We start from the raw sequence: 19,541 nt of genomic DNA, 5'->3' as shown, positions 1-19,541 counted from the left end.
GAGAGAGAGAGAGAGAGAGAGAGAGAGCATTATTAATGTGGCACCTAAAGCAATATATGTCATACTTGGGTCATTACGAACGAGTTTAAAAGTAGCGTTGATAATGTGCAAGGAAGATAGAGAAACTGATCCGGATTTTTCCTTGTTGCTGTTTAATCTAGCGATGGAAAGAAAATATAATTATTACTATTTATAAAAAAAACGATTGCCATGCATATTTTATTCTCAAGGTTATGAACTGAAGCAACAATTTTAGAAGCTACGAAGTGTTTCATTGACGAACAGCAAAAAGCGCACATGAAGTAGTCAAGCACATCTTAACAAATTGTACATTGTTGCATTTAGCTTAATTTGAGAAGTTCACATCCTATTTTATTGCATAGTACAGATCATAACATGCCGAATTTTAAATAAGATACACACTTACACATAAACTGAAAAGAAAATGTAGATGGACACAAACTGTATATTTATATTGTGCCCGATGCTCAGATAAATCTTCAGAACAATCAACTAAAATGAATTGGATTTAAATAACCGTGAATCAAACAAAACGTGCACATTTTGAAGGTGAGATTTAAAGATAAGAATGGGGCAGTACAAGAAGGTATAAAACGTAATATGTGTGACTTTGTGATAATTAGAAAATCCGAAGGAAAAATTATAAACTTAAAAGACAAAACATCACAAGTGAACAATAAAAATGTGAACCCAAAATATGTAACGAGACGATTACCACGTAGTATCCTGATGAAACAATTAAGGATATTTAAGATGCAATGAAGTCGGTATTATAATATGACTTAGTGTACGAGATACTGTTAAAGATAAAGGAAAAAAGGAATAAATATAAATATTAGTCTGGTTAAGATTTTTAAGTTATTTATAACTGTGCAATTCAAATACGGTGACCAAAAATTCAGATATCCCCATTAGAGAGGCACGAGAAACCAGAGCAATGTTCCATACTTTTTATCTGACATTTAAACAGCGTTAGCACGAAATATTAATGTATTCCAAAGAACCTCATGGTATGATTATGTATGGTGTTAAACCCCGACAAATGTTGCACTTGATCTGATTGACACTGTAAGAGGGCATTTCCCTGTATAAAACCAATAATAGATATATTTCATCGAGTCGGTGAAAAATTATAATAGATGAAATATATCTGTTATTCACTCATAACAAGCAAATATTCTTTTTGTATTTTATGCTTAAACATGATGGCCAACAAAAAGGAATTACAGATTGAAGTTAGAGTTCATACGGTAATGTTAGCTGTTACTGTTTATGTTCCGCTGCTCAGTTTCGTACCTTGCGCACTGGGTTTGATTTTTACAGAAAAAGAATTTCCCAGATTTACCGCTGGTTATCTAGGCAAATTTACAAAACAATACCCTACGTATCTTAGATGCCTGTCAAATAATGTTTAATTCTCTTTACTTTTGTGTTTGATTGAATGGTATAATTTAGGTTGTAAAGCTTGCCCTCACTTATATGCGCACTACTCCAAGACTATTAGCTCCAATTGATAAATTTTACTTGATGGATTTAAGATGAAATTGGACGAAAAAACTAGCAGATAACTTTTGTTTCATTTTTTCATGGACACACACACACACACAGGTAAATCTCCGACAGAGCAATTGTTCATTTATATGTTTTCCCGATCGGCCGCACGTGTTACAATATCAGTATTTGAACTGTAGAATAAATTTATTTCCGGTTAATTAAAGATCATCATAACAAGAACTATATCTAGTTTCCTTCTCCTAGTTTTGTAACCACAGATGTGATAGTGAATGTATTCTGCACGCCATCTGTGACCTATCAGCTTTCCCTCCATATTTCTATCTCGATCTCTCTTGGAATATTTTCTTTCAATTGTCACGCTCCTTGTTTCTGATTGATTACATATGTTTCCTTCACCTTATAATCCCTTCCGTTTCATGCTCATTTGCAATTCCATCTCTTTTTACGTGTTGTATACAGCTCTTCCCCAGTGTCCTTGAATACATCTTCATTTATTGATTTTGATTGTTCTCTGTTCATTGCAACCTGTTCTATATTTTTCTTCAAGCGTCTTCATACTACTATTCTTATACTTCATTCTACTTCTCTACAATTCATATTACACCTCCACACTTCATACTACACCTCTACATTTCATATTACTCGTATACACTTCATACTACTACTCTTGCACTTCACACTACTCCTCTTACACTACATACTAAACATCTTGCACTTCATACGCCTCCTCTACACTTCATATTCATCCCCGTGCACGTCATACTACTACTCTTATACTTCATACTAAATCACTACACTTTATACTACTCCACTACACATCATACTACTACTCTTGCACTTCACACTACTCCACTTACACTACATACTACACATCTTGCACTTCATACAACTCCTCTACACTTTATACTAATCCTCTTGCACTTCACACTATTCATCTTGCACTTTATACTACTATTCTTATACTCCATACTACTACTATTATACTTCATACTACTCCTCTACACTTCATACTACACTTCTACACTTCATACTAATCCTCTACCCTTCATAATACTACTCTACAGGGGCCCCGAGTGTCTGAGTGGTCTAAAGCGCTCACCGTTACGGATTACTGCCATCTCACCTCTGTCTTCGTGGGTTCGAGTCTCGGGTTCGGCCTATGTGGGTATGTGAGAAAGCTTGCCAGTAGCTTCTCGTGTGTAGGTGTTTCTTTCTGGGGTTCTTCCTCCACCAGTAATACTGGCCGCCATGTATAGTCTATCCTGTGCTGAAAAATGACGTTAAACCGATAAACCCTACAACAACAACAACAACTCTCCTACACTTCATACTACTACTGTATACTTCATACTAATCCTCTTGCATTTCACACTACTCCAAGTACACTTCATATTACTATTCTTATATTTCATACTGCTCCTCTTAATCTTCAAACTACCCTTCTACACTTCATACTAATTCTATTGCACGTCATACTCCTCTACACTTCATTCTACTCCTCTTAAACTTCATAATACTCCATATGGACTGGTGGTACGATTTCATCTGGGCCCAAAATAATTGTTCTGTACTTTGTTCAGTGCTTATATGATTCTAATTTTGTTCTGATTACTGTTGTGAGATTTCTAATTCTCTGCTTGAATTAGGTGTAACGCTTCTCCCATCACCTGAACACCGAACATTTTCTCATGTACTGACTTCAGTCTTTTTTTGTACTGGAATACTTGTTTGGTATTTTCGATGTTTTGGTATATCTTGAAAAGTTTATTCCTGCTTTTCGAAAACAACTCACCCACTTTGTTGACAATGTCTTTCTTCTCTGCCAAAAGAATGGTTCTGTAGTTTTCTTCTTGCATATACTACAGTTTCATCGAGTAAATTATGTGCGATTTTGTTTTCTCTATTGTAATATTATGTACAGTTTCACCAAATTCCTGAATTTCATACCCGTTCTAATTTTTGATTTCGTCTTGGTTTTGTGCTCTATTACTTGTTCTTGTCTATTTCTTTGATTTTAGTATTTCGATCTCCTTTCGCATACCCCGTGCATCTTGCCTTCTCTTGAACTCCAAACAACTCTTGAGTGACTGATGTGTATTTCTTTGCTCCATAATTCTGGTTCTACTTTCTTGGTTCCTTTTATCTTCTTTGGACTTTTCTTGCACCACCTCTTACTTGTTCTGAATTATATTTATCGAATCCTTTGCATTAAGTGTCACCTGCTTATTATACTTAATTGTTTTACGTGGAGAATGTTCTTGCCCTCCAGCTGGTAAAATACTTTATATGGTTGTACACATGTCTGAATACTAGAGAATCTTGCCTCGGTTCTGTGAATCGTTCTTTCATATTTCACACTATGTACTTTTTCTCCCCGAACCTAAAATTGACATATGTCATTTATGTTCTCTACGTTTCCACTTTCTTCCCCTGCCAGAATAATAACAGTATTCTCCACTATTATCATGCTTTCGAAAATTCTTTGTACGTACTGACGCAGATGGTTTCGAACGCGTTAACGCACATTACAAGCGTTTCCTTTTTCACGATGTTCTTCTTGAAAAGCTGTTACAAAATATTTCTCATTCTCAATACATTTATCAATAATTTGCAATCTTTCTTGCTGACTTCGCGTAGACAGTGTTTTGTCTATCTTGTGTTTATTTGTTTTTCAAAAGTCCGTAACATTCATTGGATTTGTACTTTAATATTTGACTTAATATTTTCATTTTATTATATCTGTTCTTCTACATTCTTTACATCCATTCCATGCTTTTCGATAAGTATGTGTATCTTCCGTTCCCACTTTTGGAGTTAGATCACCTCTTTGTTTGTGTCCTCCACCTCACTCAACCCAGCTTGCTGATTCAGTGATACAGAGGAGGTCCGATTAGCTCATGGCACTCCATGTGATGTAATTTGCACCATTGGCAAAAGTCTGTGTCATGTAGGTATATGTATTTTGCCTGATACAGGATTATATCGTACTATGACATTACTTCCACTGACAATACATACATACATACAGACATACAGACATACATACGTTTATATGTGTCCAATTGACATGAATAGAAACATTTAAAAAAAGATTAGCGCCAAGAATCGTATTCACATAGTTAGTCTTTTTGTGAGGGACGCCATTTTTAGCCATACATACATAAACAAACTTGTTGTACAGCGATAAAAAAAATCACAATTCACCAATGATTATATTAATTTTTGTAGATTTATTTCAATGTTCTTCTGGTATATAGTGCACTATGCAAGAAGCTCGTTCTGTGATATTTAGCACTGGTAGAATGAACACAAGTTTGCAATGATATTCAAGAACAATAACGATCACTGATAATATAGCAATATATGAATGTTCCTCGATAACACTTGCTCGTTTTGAAACGAAAAAAAAAAATGGAACGCCGTCAACATAGCATACTTACTTAATATCAGAACTTTTAAGGTATTTGTGCCCACGAGCTTCTCCATGCCAAGAGAAACAAAAAATTCCTCACAATTGTTGCTGTTGTAAACATTTAAAATGGTCATTTGTAACACTTTCCAGCATGTAGATATTTACACAAAAAATATTAGGGAGTATGTCTTTTTTCACCCTTTTCCAGTTTCGACAGCTGATTCAGCTGTCGTCGACGAATACATTTGTACTTTACACAGCTACATCATAGCCCCTAATTTCGGGTAATATACTTTATAAGGCCCTAATTTCGGGCAATATACTTGTAAGGCCCTAATTTTGGGCAATATGCCATAAAGCCCAAGTTCGAGCAAGATACTTGTAAGGCCCCAATTTCGGGCAATATACATGTAAGGCCCTAATTTCGGGCAATATGCTTGTAAGGCCTAATTTCGGGCAATATACTTACAAGGCCCTAATTTCGGGTAATATGCTTGTGATAATGTACAAGACAACACTGTTAATTGATATAGACAGGTTCCATCTATTAAGGTTTACAGATTAATCTCCCTCTCTGTGTATGATTTGGATTTTTGCAGTGTGGCAGTTTATAATGATGTCTAGCACTTGGGGCATCATGCCGAAGACATGTAGCATGATGTCCCACCTAGACTAGTTATCCTGACATTAAGCCAACCAGTCCTAACACCAAACTATTAATGATGAACGCCTAGCGAGACAGTCGTTAGTACCATTTTTAAGTCTTTAGCATGACTCGTCCGAGGTTCGAACCCGCGACCTCATGCATCTGAGGCTGATGCTTTAATCACTAAGACACAGGGGCTGTATACAGATAAATATGCTTATAATAATATTTGTTTTAGAGTGATTGAAACTATTCTTAAACTCTAAAGCAAAATATTGAGGGCAAAATGGAACTATTTATGTATCAAAACCCTAAAGTTTAAGAACAAAAATGAGGTAACAAAGATGAAACAAAAATACCCCAGTTGAATCTAGTGTCATTTCAACACTATGAAAGAAGAATCACTTTTCACAATTGGATAGGAAAGTTGATAACCTTATGTTCAAATCACTTGTATCCACGTGATTAGTGTAATCTTTTTTCAAGACATGCTGATGTTCTCCTTCATCAGTTAATTTATTTTCTGTCATGTTGATCACATCACAATGTTTGTTATTCTTAATCGTGTAGATTTGAATACTTTCCGGAAATACATTCACTTCCTCTTTCACCGACGTTCTTTCGCCCTTGACCTTTCGAATTTTAGGCATTGACAGTTCCAGACGTTTCCAAAATTTTTGCAGTTCTTTCGGGTTGTCCTCGCCAGGCCACATGATGTAGGTCACAGAATTAAGGATGACCTTGAGAGTGGGATCAATTGTGTCCTTGATTTCGGTAATGTCCTCTAGAAGAATGGGGATAATGCGATGCTTCCTCTGGAGCATTTCTTGTTGTGCACACTGGTACTCGAACCTTGTAAATTCGCTCTTCACGTAGTTCTTCGACATCACCAGAATTGTTCTCCTGCTGTTCTGAACTGCTTGAATAATGTTGTTCGCGATTGCTTGAATTAGAAAGAATAGAGATGATATTTTTTTCCATTCTCGTCTGCTATTTCGATGGAAAAAGAGAGATCGATTAAGCAATGCATGTATATGGTACAGTTGCTAAAAATGTGGAAACTTTACATGACCAAAACAATGGTACGTAACGATGATTTCTTCTGTCAGTATAGTATCGTAACACACCTAGAGTATGTGATCTTTGTATTTACGTTCCCGGTTATAGATCCAATATATTTAAATAATTGTTGTGCTATAAGGAGTGAAAGTTGGGAAGATAACTCTTAAACTGAATAATTACCCAATGACAATTCATGAATGACATTTCAATGAAAGTTTGCCGAAAAATTAACATTCGATAAATTCTCATTTTCTGCTCAATGTCTGTGTCATGTTTCTCATGGACATATCATGTACCGTGTGAAAACAAAGGCTCCAAAAATATATATACTTACTTTCTCCGACTGCGAAGTCCTTGAAGTGTAAGTTGAGTTTAAAGCCCATCTCCTTCTCCAGCGTGGAATACAACTTTCGCAGCACGAACTCCTCGTCAACCGGGTCCGAACGATACGATACAAACGCGTCCCAGATTCTATCATCTTCAAGACAAAAAGAAACAAGAAAAAAAAAACACATCAAGTAAAGTAAGGCGTGTTATCGTGTAAATATGAGCGCTCACGCAGATAATAAAATCTTGACATATCAAAACTATACACCGGAATGAAAGGAGCAATATTGATGGTTACAGTTTCATTTCATTTCAGTTAGACATAATAGTCTACATACTGCGACGCAACTTCATTAAAACACACCGTAGTATCATAATGATGGGACAAAGGAAGTAAATGTGATATTAGTAGTAGGAATTTAACATGACAGCCATATGTATCAGGGATATACGATACTCTCCATACCATATACCGCACTCCATTTCTCGATATTCATGATAGAACCTAACATTTTTTTAATAAAAATATTTAATGGTCTCGTTTTTATCATTTTGTCTTTCATTTACAATTTTTTAAATTACGTCTAGTTTAGGTACTGATTTTTTCAATATATATATATATATATATATATATATATATATATATATATATATATATATATATATATATAAATAAAATGAAGTATTATTTCAGTCTAACACGGTTGTAACAAGAAGCAAAGAAAACTTATTTACTGCTCGAGAAGATTAGGGAATGAACACACCAGCAGGCCAGGTGCACAATGCATCGCTCGTTTGTCCATTCATTGAAAATGTGTACATCACTCATCACTCAGTCATCACTCACTTTCATCTACGATCCGATGCCAGAGGACAATGAGATGTATAGTTTAATAAGAAAGCACTTTCATTTTCATTTGCAAGTATATGTTATTTGGTTGTCTAATTTCATTTCCCCTGCAGGGCAAAGATCACTGTGGGATCTGAATAGTATTACCAATCGCAGCTCCTTTTAGTAATGCAAACGTCCTTGAAAACCATTCAAACATAATAAAGGTTTAAAATATCCACAAGAAGAGGCGAAAAGTAGAGATGTATTTTGATACAGAGGTACAATCGATAGGACAGGAAATACTGGCCCACCGCAAACCGGGTCGCCAAACAATTTACTGTTCTAACATTGAAGAACATAAGCGCCAGAGGCCTGCTGAGGTCATCCGCTCCTTATGGGCCAGAGGAGACCAAGTCTCAGACATAGCGGCACTACGAAACACCAGAGGAGGACCTCCATTTCTCTCCAAAATTAGAGGCAAAACAATAGTAATGGATACACACACGCCCACACCTCAAAAAGAGGGAACAGTGGAAAACAGACTAGCAGATGTGCATTTCTCTGGTTTACAACTAGAGCTACGTAATTTAGCAATCGGAATTTAAACTGGAAAAGAAATTTGGAGTAACAGTATTCCGTGAGAAGCATGCTACCTTATACAGTATATCTATACACGTGAAAGTGCATCTTCAATCAGATAACCTTTTTCTCTGATGTGTCTAATATCAATATTATATTATTGGACCCTGACTGCAGAACTAGAGAGGAGAATCCATGCCTTAGAGATGATATGTTACCGAAGGATCCTCAAAATCCCATACTTAGATCAAGAGGAGGTGCGCATTAGAATGCAAAGTACAACTGGACCATGTGAAGATCTGTTCACCACCGTAAAGAAACGCAAACTAAGATCTCAAGCTCATCTGGCCTGTCAATGACATTCCTTCATGGCATAGTAAGAAGAAAGATAAAATTAGGCAGGTAGAAGAGGTGGAAAGATAACATCAAAGAATGGACGTGCATTCACTTTGCTAAGTCACAAAGAGCAGGGAGAACAGAGCAAGACGGAGAGAGATTGTCGAAACGTCATCGGTGGCGCCCCAATGACCAGCCAGGTTACAGGAGAAATGGAAGAAAAGAAAATGATGGTGATTCTGGCAACTTTAAACTCCACCTCAACAATCCCTGATTTTTGTATTTGATTTTCTTAATGAAAGCAATGATTACGACAACTGGAGATGTAGATGAACTCGCATACACTTTAAGAAGTTGCAAATCAATATTAAAGCCAAACATTCCTTCGCGATTATGGAATAATTTCTCTGGTGCTTGTTTAATCTTTTAGATAATTAGCACACTGCATGATCCATACAATTTTTGTCTTCCTGCATCAATACTCCACACGCGCAAACATCATTTGCATACTCAGACATTTTAAATGATTGACTACAATCTGGAATTCAAAGAGTTGATTCAGTCTTAAGTGTGCTAGTTGGCTATACTAAAAATGTCCTATCTATACAACTCAAGAACAACAATCTTATAGCTCACTGACCACTCGTCACCAGCGGTACCGCATGTAGTCTCCATTTCCTCAAAAGGACCCCATTTGTAACAAAATAACAGACAAGTATTTGTGCGGCTTAAGTTCCGCAAATAGGCCTCTGAACAAACACGAGCTCTCTATATATATTGTTCCTGTTTAACACTGAGTTATTGTCATTTGTCACCCTGATTAGAATAAAGAAAATGAGTAGTAAAAAGAGGATCGCTGTGATCCATATCAAGGTAGAAAATTACCTCATTAAAAGCATGACCAATACATTTATCAACTAAAAGAAAAACTTCCTGATCAATATCATTCTAAAGAGCTTCCTTTGCCATAGCTCTAGTAACTGCACAAGCTGGGTATAAATCAGAAATTACTACTTCAATAGGATCAGCTTTGGGAACCAAACAAGGCTTGCCAGTTCCAAGTGGACTAAGCAGAACCTAAACTCCAGCTTGGTCATTGCTAGTAATAAACGAATGCCCTCGCTTGGTAACGACGTCACAGTTCTGACTGTCACGGGTCCTGAGACTAAGTCTGATGACAAATTAACACATAGGAGAGGATCATCAACAAATCCGTACTCTACTCCCTGAAATAGAACACTTTCACTACAAGAAGACTTCTCAGAACTTAGGGAAAGTACTTGATAGCAAAAAGACTCTGAGAAGCTCCTGAGTCATTTGATATTTTAAAAGGGGTAGTCTTTGCAAAATCACCAACAAATAATATAGAACCTTTCGGCATAAATGGTTCGTAATTTCCCATAACAAAAACAAACTGGGTTTGTTTGACCCGACAAAAGTATTGTTTTAAATATATAACCGTGACCTTGACCTCATAGAAATAAAAGCATTTGGAATAGCTCTGTCTTGATTCTATTGCTTTTTTATACCTAAAACAACCAGAAAAACGTGCCCTTTCTTCTCACAATAAGTACACGTAGAAAAAAATTAAGGATTTCTGACCAGTCTTATCAAAAGTTTGATTTCTAAAATTCGTGTTCGATTAAAATTTAGAAGCACCCGAATGAGAGTAAAATATTTGTTCTCCAAAAAGACCAAACCCTGCTGAGAGTTAGATTTATTGACAAATGAAACTCTATGAGTCAAGGAATAATCATCAGCTGTACGAGCAGCATTTTCTAGAGTTTCGACCTCTTTCTCATCAAGTTATGTCCTGACGTCACTAAGTATGCAATTCTGTAACTCTTCAATCAATATGAATATTGAATTGTCTGAGGTTATCATAATCTTAATCAATAAAATTGACTCTGCACCACCTATCAAATAATTGTTCTTGTTCCATGAAAATCCGACAAGGGTTTTAACCAGTTTCTTTTCTTCAATTCCTAAACATCTGCGTCACTTCCTTCTGAAGCTGAAGCTTTCTTAAATCTAAGTCCATATTCGTTTTAGCTGTAATTCTCATAAGTTCCTGTCCAATCCAGATACAAGCTTACTAATCAAACCCAAAGAACTTTTATCAAGAATACTCTTTTCCAAAAATAATTAAGCGAAATATTCTTTACATCTTACTTTATTAAAAAAGCCTTCGCTTCATAAAGATCTAGCATGATCAAGCAACTCGTCCTTTTTGAAGGACTCTAACCCTTCCTTGGTAGGATGTATAACAAAGCTCTCCACTTTAGATGACATGGGGAAAACAGATTGGTTTCACAAAAGATTTCTCAAATATTTTTGAAACTGAAATAGCAGGGACTAATACAGTTTCAAACCAAAGTGAATTTAAATTTGAAAAGCAATTATAATTTCTCTTAAATATTTTAAAGAGATTCGTATCCCATGACCGAAACCCAATTGTTTTTGTTACAACTCAATGATCTTTAACTAACAGAAAAGAGTTAAAACCAATAAGTTTTGTAAAATTCAACAAAGGATTTATTTCCGTGGAATACAAAGCGAAAAATTAAAATAACTGACAGTATGGTGAATGAGATCCTAAATAGTTCTAAAAGTTCTATCACAAGACCAAAAGTATCGAGTATCCCAAATGAGTATTGAAATCAATAATATTCTTAATAAAAAAATAAATGTATAGAGTAGAAAAGATTACACAGTAGGCATCATTATATATATTTTTTCTTCTGAAATACGCTAAGAAATTAACCTGAGATCTACGTAAATAATAATTTGTCCAAACTTATAGCGCCACAAAAGAATCTGGGGCAGTTAAGATACATTTATTTAGATATAGAGATAATCTTAAAATACGAATAGAGAAAGATGATAAAAATATATAATGCATTATTAGCAATGAGAAATACAAAATGATACATTACCAAGCAGAGACTGAAAAATGGACAAAAATAATTACAAAATTAAGCCAAAGCAGTGTGTAGAAATACCTTCAAGATGTACAGCTCAAGGAAGGAAACAGTGTTCACGAGACATATAACACAGAATAACAGAATGCCCAATGTGCAAAAACACCAATATAACATTTCAAATTTCGGAACCAAAGAAGGTCAGCTCGAAGGACATCATACCACAAAATTATATATACATCACAACAATCGTTTGACACTAACGCAGAAACAGCGAGGGCATTCAAAACGCAATTAAATTGGACAACCCTGTGGAATCCAGTAGTTGCGCTGTTTATATTTATCTGATGCGTAGTTAACAAAAACAAAGCAAACCAAAAGAAAAAGAGGACTGTACCTTGGTCCTCGTAGGACTGAAAATAGTGTACAATCTTCATGATGAGGATGACGCGGTGTTTCCACATAAGGTACGGCAAAACAATCAGCAGCAGGAGCAGTACGAATAGCGTCACTGTGCAAATTCCCACCAACCACAGGTACCAAGTTTCCTTCTGCACGTGCTCTGGGTTGTCTGTGTTCACTATAAGGAACATAATCATACGTAAAATATACATGTACCGTGAAATATGATTATAAGCAACTCGTCGTTGGATCTATTTTCTACATACACGTAACGGATATCGACTCATGTTCAAGTAGGTAATTCGTTCGATATGAAATACACGTGTGTGGACCTTTGATATAAAATACAATTGTGTGAACGTGTGATATGAAATACCTTTGATGTGAAATATACGTGTGGACCTTTGATTATGGACCTTGAGCCTCAAAGTGTACAAGGTGACAGTAGCGGCGCAAGGGTTTGAGGCCCCTACTTTGCTACAGAGAATAGTTTTTGTGTTAGTTGCCAACCTATCTATCCCCTCCACCCAACTCCCAGCCTTAATATGTGAGGTGAAGAATTGCCCCTGTTACACTAAGGTGAATGTAAAATAATATGAAAATTTCATCTGGGAAAGAAAATAAACACAAGCTCCCAACGGTTCCCACTGTCCCAACAACTCGCGCCGCCAGTGCAAGATGATATATTTTGTGTCTGTTGAATTTTTAATGAACTAAAAGAATTCAGAAATCACATGGTGTCTCTAAAAAAAAAATTGTAACCCTTGTACTTTCGCAACGAAAAGAGAGCCGACGTCTGGGTATTCAGTCTAGGTCTCTAACAAAATAAAAACCAATAAAATTCCTATTTTTTGAACCTATTAAAATCAATTAAATATTATGATGATCTGTTTCTATTTTTAGGCCACTCACGGGCATCTAATGCTGTTACATACAAATATTTTATCAACTGCTTAATTTTTCTTACCAGGTAATACATCAGATTAGTCCTGACTTCAAGGTTTGTGATATTAATTTCTAAGCCATTGAGGAATATTTTAAAGAGGACTTTTACATTATGTTGTTGTTGTTGTTGTTGTTGTAGGGTTTAACGCCATCTTTCAGCACACGATAGGCTATACATGGCGGCCACTATTAACGGTGGAGGAAGAACCCGGGAAATCCCCGGAAAGAACCACCGACCTCGTTACAATATGTGTATGAGGATAGTTTTAAATGACTTCAACGAAAGTCTCTGACGAATAATTTGACAAAGAGTGTAACGTGTGCATAATTGTCTTTGAAAATCGTTAATTTAAGTATTCGGTATGCGTCACTTACCTATTGGCCTGAGCGTCTCACAGCGTTCACCAATGTAGTTTGGGAGACAGTTACAGTACTGGGTACTATTTTCCACGTTAACATCACACTCTCCATAGGGCCCACAATCAAGGCAGCAAAATTCATCACAGAGGTCACCGGTAACTCTCGGGTAACATGTACATCTTGCAGTTCTATTCACGTTGTCCACGTCGCAATAACCATAGAAACAGGGCAGCCCTCCCAGGCAGTACTGGGTGTTCATGGTGTAGTTATGCAAACAGTCAGTACTTCGCGTTGTCGATGTCACTGGCAAATTTGTCGATTGGTTGACCGCAGCTGCTCTGCAGTCATTGTGCGTGACGTTGTCCGTACATACACATTCCATTTTACACGTGTCTGGATTCGTGTGGCATTCCCGTCCATTCCCGCATATATTCGGTATAGAGCATAGAGTGATCGTGCACGTTAATGCCCTGACGTGAACAATATATGTCATTATGATTACGATGGCACAGGGTATCCGTAGAAACGTGTTCATCTTCCTGCAAGAGCCAGAATAGGTCTGTGCTAAAAATTTCAAAATTTTGTTTGACAGGTATTTTAAAATAATGATGGAGAAAAGTGCATAGAAATGCAGTCGGTGATTGTATTGCATGAAACAAGTCTGATTGTATTGCATGAAACAAGTATGATTGTATTGCATGAAACAAGTATGATTGTATTGCATGAAACAAGTCTTCGTACAATTTGCATTTAATTCTACGAGCCTAGATGCACGTGTTCAAGCGTCCACACAACTTAAAGAAAGAAAACACCAGTGGACAAAGACTGATTATTGCGAAAAGAACAATGAATAGGACTGAGATGGTCATTATAGATATTTTCAGCGCTTTGCGAGTCCTTTAAGATCATGGGTACTTGCACGACTTTACTGCTGTAATCGAGGGTTAGGGCGAAGGTGGGGGAGGGAGGGGATCAATTGTGCTCAGTTATTTTTTGTTATGTTAGGTCGTACTATTTTTGGGTGATCAACATTTTGACACTTCATGTAGTTTTGAATGTTCAATTTGAGCCAATATTTGGGGGTCTGAAATAAATACAGGTAGTTTTTGAGTACGCTTTGCAAGTTCCACAGCTCTTTGACTTACTCCATTAAAACAATTGCCTATCATAACAGTATAGAGTATTAACGTTATCATTTTCATATCACCACACTAATAACGGAGCTGCTTACTGGGCAAGAAAGATGTCCTTCAATGGTATTTAGCCTGTTAACGCCTATAGAACCAAACATTTCTCTTATTATATACAGATTTAGGGTAAAGGTAGGGCAACTATGAAGTTATATTACTACCTTGGTATACGCTTTATAAAGTAATACTTGCATATTTGGGGTTAATATTCTTGTTTGGTGTTTGAATGGGTAGGGTGTGGATGCTCTAACAAGATAATCCGGGTTAGGATTAGATTCTAATGAAGACACGAAAAGCAATTTCGATAATGAGATGTTTATTTATTACGTGACTGAAAAATGAATAAATCTGACTCGTGCGAATAAACTCCAACAATGAATTTAACAAAATGACAAGCACTGAGTTAAACAACCAATATAAAAAAACGATACCGTTCCTAACTAGAACGGTTCATAACATGTAACTTAAAGAAGTAATCAATAAGAATTATGAGATTTAAATTATAAACAAATATGACTGATATGAGATTTAAATTATAAACAAATATGACTGACCTATAGATATATCACCATGGATGATCAATATTTAGAAATTAAACACAAAAATAGACAGCCATTAATTTACCACCTACATTGTAGACAAATATGTATGATTTTCACTCAAACAGTGATGCTGAATACGTCTGGAATTTCGCTCGAATAGTGATATTGATAAATTAAAAAATGGAACATATCACTCAAGGCATCCAGCTGACGACTACAAAGTATCTTCAGTCACATCGCTCTGTCCGATGAACAAGGAGTCATCACGCAAGGCCCGCCCCTTCCAGTCGGCAGAAGAGCCCCCTTTTTCGCTGCAGACCCTTTGGTCCCGAAGTGTTGATCCGTTACCACGAGCAAACCGCTATCTTTCTCCGAGCCAACGTCATCACCGACAGCAGTACACAGGCAACACAAAACCCCTCCAAGTCCCACTACACTGGACGCAAGATATTAGCTCTACGCCGAAATCACACACCCGAATCCAGAACCATAGTAACGCCCCCTAGAAATTCAGACATCCAGACATACATCTCCGAATTCAGACAAATGGTCACGTCTAGACACATCCAAATTCAGACATCCAGAATTACATTTCCTACGGAAAGATGGCCAGATATAGACACGCCCAAATCCAGACATCCAGAGAAACTTCCCGTCCAAATTCAGACAGATGATCACATCTAGATACATCCAAATCCAGATGTCCAGATAGATATCTCTTCCAAATTTAGAAAGATGGTCACATCTAGACACAGCCAAATTCAGACATCCGAACAAATATCTCCTTTAAATTCAGACCGATGGGCACATCTAGACACACCCAAATCTAGAAAGACATCCCCTCAAAAATCAGAACTATGGGCATATCTAAATACAGCCAAATACAGACATCCAGATAGACATTCCCTCCAGATTCAGAGAGATGGGCACGTCTAAGCACATCTACATCCAGACCTCCAGACAGATATGCCCTTAAAATTCAGACAGATGGGCACATCTAGGCACATCCAAATCCAGACCTCCAAAAATATATCCCCTCAAAATAGATAGCCACATCAAGACACATACAAACCCAGTCATCTTCACGGATATCCCTCCAGATTCAGAAAGATGGTCACAACTAGGCCCATCCAAATCCAGGCACCCAAACAGCTCAACAGCTGATGTTTCTCCCAGGAAGTGGACAGCTACTTCAGGAAACCTTTTGTGTTGTGACGTTCTTAACTCTAGTCTATATGTACCCTGGTTATGATGTAATCATCCACCTCCAGAGAGCTCGAGTTTATCGGTTTTCACATTGCAAGCACGTTGCTCGTGCAGCATCGTGTGGACCGAATTCAGTATTTCGAAATAATGTAGAACATAAAAAAAAAACATTCTCAGGTAACGCTGTATGCGGAAACAAATCCCGAGCACATTTTAATTCAGATATCATGTATGAACATTAACTATACGGCTCAGTGACCTGTGCATGCATGCTTTCCAATTTTGGAGGTGACGGGAAATATTGTTTCGTATTTTGTGGTTTTTACCGTTCTCTTTTTTTAAAGGAGTGGTGAATGCTAGTCTTGCAGAGTCAATGTAGTATGACAATATAAGAGTTTCCTCATTCCCCATCTCTTAGAATTGGTCATAATAAATAAGATGAATTTATTTACTCTTTTTTCGTGAGTCGCTATTCAAAGTCAAAACTATTCGATAATGATACACCCTATTTTCCAATATTTCTTGCACACCTTGTTTACCTAAAATGAAGTTTGAAATTAAAAACATATGGCCTCCACACGTTTCTAGTTATTATATACTTTTACGTATACTTATCGACGTTTTAGTTGTCATGGGGATATTTGTTAAGTTATCGATATCTAGTTAATGAAAACTGCCATATAGGGTCTATAAGCGAGCTTAAACATTGTACTCCGAACATACCTGTTTTGAACAATGTATATTCCGACCTTTTAAGCCTAATTTGTAAATATTGACCTGTAAATTACGCTGTAATTTTACACAGAAATAAACGTAGACGATACAGTAGTGGTACAGTCAGCATGTAGAATATACCGTGTCAACCCTGTGGATATTATTTTCACATGCATTGTTAAAGAAACTGTGTGGAGCCGGTTTTCTATTCGTTAAACAAGTGTATAAACTGCAATCAGCGAATGAATAGTTGTGATTTAAATGGTAACCACCTCTCTTGTTGACTGTAAATTTTTGCGTTTGTGACACGTATTGACGTTATACTTTTAAATACGTAACGATGTCAACAACAGTGAACACGTAAAAAGACATCTGGTTTCTGTAATATGAGGTCTGCCTTAATTAATAGCAAGGCTTATTTGCATGCATATTTTAATGGGATTTAAGAAAACAGTAGCTTCCAAACAGTCTTCTCATTTTAATGGGATTTAAGAAAACAGTAGCTTCCAAAGCGTCTACTCTCCATTGCCAAGTAATATGATCCTGCCTCTCCCCCCCCCCCCCCGCGGCCCCATTTTGTTGTAAGTATTAAAATTGCTTTCCAAGTTTATTTCCTATGCAGGGAGCTGCGGTAGATCAGTTGGTAGAACACCCGACCAAGCCATCCAGGGTCGGTGGCATCGGTATGTCTTTGGAAAAGGCATATATTTCCCTTTTTCTCGACATGTTATAGATAATCATATGTAAAAAGTGCCGTGTAAGCCCACAAAATCATACAAAACATCTTTTCTTCTTTGCTGTCGTCACCACCACTTTGACCGTCATCGACCATTAGTCGTCGTCATCCGTCATGATCATCACCAGCTTCTCAGCTCCATCATCTTTCACTTCTACTACTCGATATAATGCTAGTGGTGGTTGCGATCATTATAGTAGTGGTTGTACTGGGTTGAACTCTGGGACTGAACTCTTGTATCATACAATAAACATATATCAAGTGTTATGCTGTGTGTGTGTGTGTGTGTCTCTGTGTGTGTGTGCGTGTGTGTTTGAGAGAGAGAGAGAGAGAGAGAGCGAGCGTGTATGTAGATTTGAGGTACCTGGATTCTTTGCTTTTATCTAGAAGAACGTCCACACATAATCCGTGTGTTGTGTAATTTCACATAAGTTCAATTAACCAGATATTAGGAAAACACATTATTAACTGCGACAAAGCACTAGCTGTGACGAATATCACATTGAATGGCACATTCAATGTCATTTAAAGGTATTCAATTGTAAATGAGAGGGAAGGGTTTTAGTAATTCTAGTATTTGTTTACCGAGAAATATGATCTCCACTAAGGATAATCGACATGTCGTTTTTACAATACTGACTTGTTACCTTTAGAGGCACTTACGTTCAGCAGGTTGGAATATGGTGGTTGCATTTACGGTTGATTTTCCTTGATTACTGGAAAACTTAAATAGTCAGCAAGGCTACCATCTTGTCAACAGCCAGGGCCGTTGGTTAAATTGATAGTAAACGTTGATATATTTACTTTGTTTACTTAGTAATAGTGTTTATGTGTGTAATACAGGCCAATGGGACATGATACCTGTTCATACATCGTGCGGTAGATAAAGGCGTTTGAGTGTGCAACAGAAAAAAAGAACATCGTGTCTATTGAAAATTTTATACACGCAAGTAATGATCATTGTATATTGTTTCTATCTGGGTGAAATACAAATGTATATTACACATTAATCACACAATATAGATTATAAAGAACCTCAACGCCTGCATGGGGCAAGCAGACGTGTTGTGATATGGATCAACAGTATTTGTGGCACGGTTGATGATATAATAGCTTCTCTAATCTTTAACGTTTCTATAGAAAAGATTGCTAAATAAGTCATCAGAACTTTTATACTGTTATTTTGTCTGAAAGACCTACATTTTCTAAAGTAGGATTTTTATATACAAAGGTGGGTAAATATTTTCTTTTGCAGCTGTCTTTATACCGGACAAGCAGTAATATAATGGAATTCATTTTCGATTTTAACTTTGCAAATTTGACACAATCTTTCTTCATAGCAAATATTTTCCTATCTTCCTGCGTTACCTCGGTTGGCAAGTTCCCCAATCTAAGCATAGTGCATAACAAAATTGTTATCCCCTAACAATTCTAGATATATTTGACAAGTGCAATCTATTTTCATTTACCTATAGAAATGCAGTCTTTCCATTGATCTAATCTCATTCTGCAGTTTTTGATTAAAAATATCTTCACATCTCTGGCTGACAAATCTAAGAAATATATTTTCATTATTTACGCGCTGATCACAACAAATATTGCAAAATCTATATGTAAATATAAGCTTTTTAAACTTGTTTGCACAGCAATCACAATCCCCTTAAAAAAAGGTTAGCTGTAAAATGTAGCATTGTTTAGAATATCTGTCTTCTGTCATTTTTAGAATTTAAGCCAACATTTATCATTATATCTTATACTCTGTATACTAATTCTTCCTAATGGATTATATTCGTAT

The 19,541-nt window shown here is 36.5% G+C and overlaps 1 protein-coding gene across 1 annotated transcript; it reads right to left on the bottom strand.

Moving 5' to 3' along the window:
* Positions 1-205: 205 nt before the first annotated feature.
* On the bottom strand, positions 206-18,258 carry LOC149777123 (uncharacterized). Its single transcript, XM_089941803.1, has 5 exons — positions 18,111-18,258; positions 13,374-13,897; positions 12,049-12,231; positions 6,991-7,134; positions 206-6,537 (listed from the first exon to the last, which is right to left on the bottom strand). Exons 2-5 carry the CDS (start codon positions 13,891-13,893, stop codon positions 5,996-5,998), a joined length of 1,389 nt encoding a protein of 462 aa, XP_089797929.1. The 5' UTR covers positions 13,894-13,897; positions 18,111-18,258; the 3' UTR covers positions 206-5,995.
* Positions 18,259-19,541: the final 1,283 nt, after the last annotated feature.

This window comes from Sinohyriopsis cumingii, chromosome 18, assembly GCF_028554795.1.
Source record: "Sinohyriopsis cumingii isolate HCF-2022 chromosome 18, ASM2855479v2, whole genome shotgun sequence".
Lineage (NCBI taxonomy): Eukaryota > Metazoa > Mollusca > Bivalvia > Unionida > Unionidae > Sinohyriopsis > Sinohyriopsis cumingii.
Note: the sequence above shows the minus strand (reverse complement) of the source record. Positions and strands in the feature narration are given on the sequence as shown.

Coding starts and splice junctions, on each gene's coding strand:
- LOC149777123 (XM_089941803.1), bottom strand. CDS start 13,893: ATGAACACGTTTCTACGGATACCCTGTGCCATCGTAATCATAATGACA. Junction 7,135..12,048: donor TCAGTCCTACGAGGACCAAG/GTACAGTCCTCT, acceptor TTTGTCTTGAAG/ATGATAGAATCTGGGACGCG. Junction 6,538..6,990: donor GGACTTCGCAGTCGGAGAAA/GTAAGTATATAT, acceptor TTCTAATTCAAG/CAATCGCGAACAACATTATT.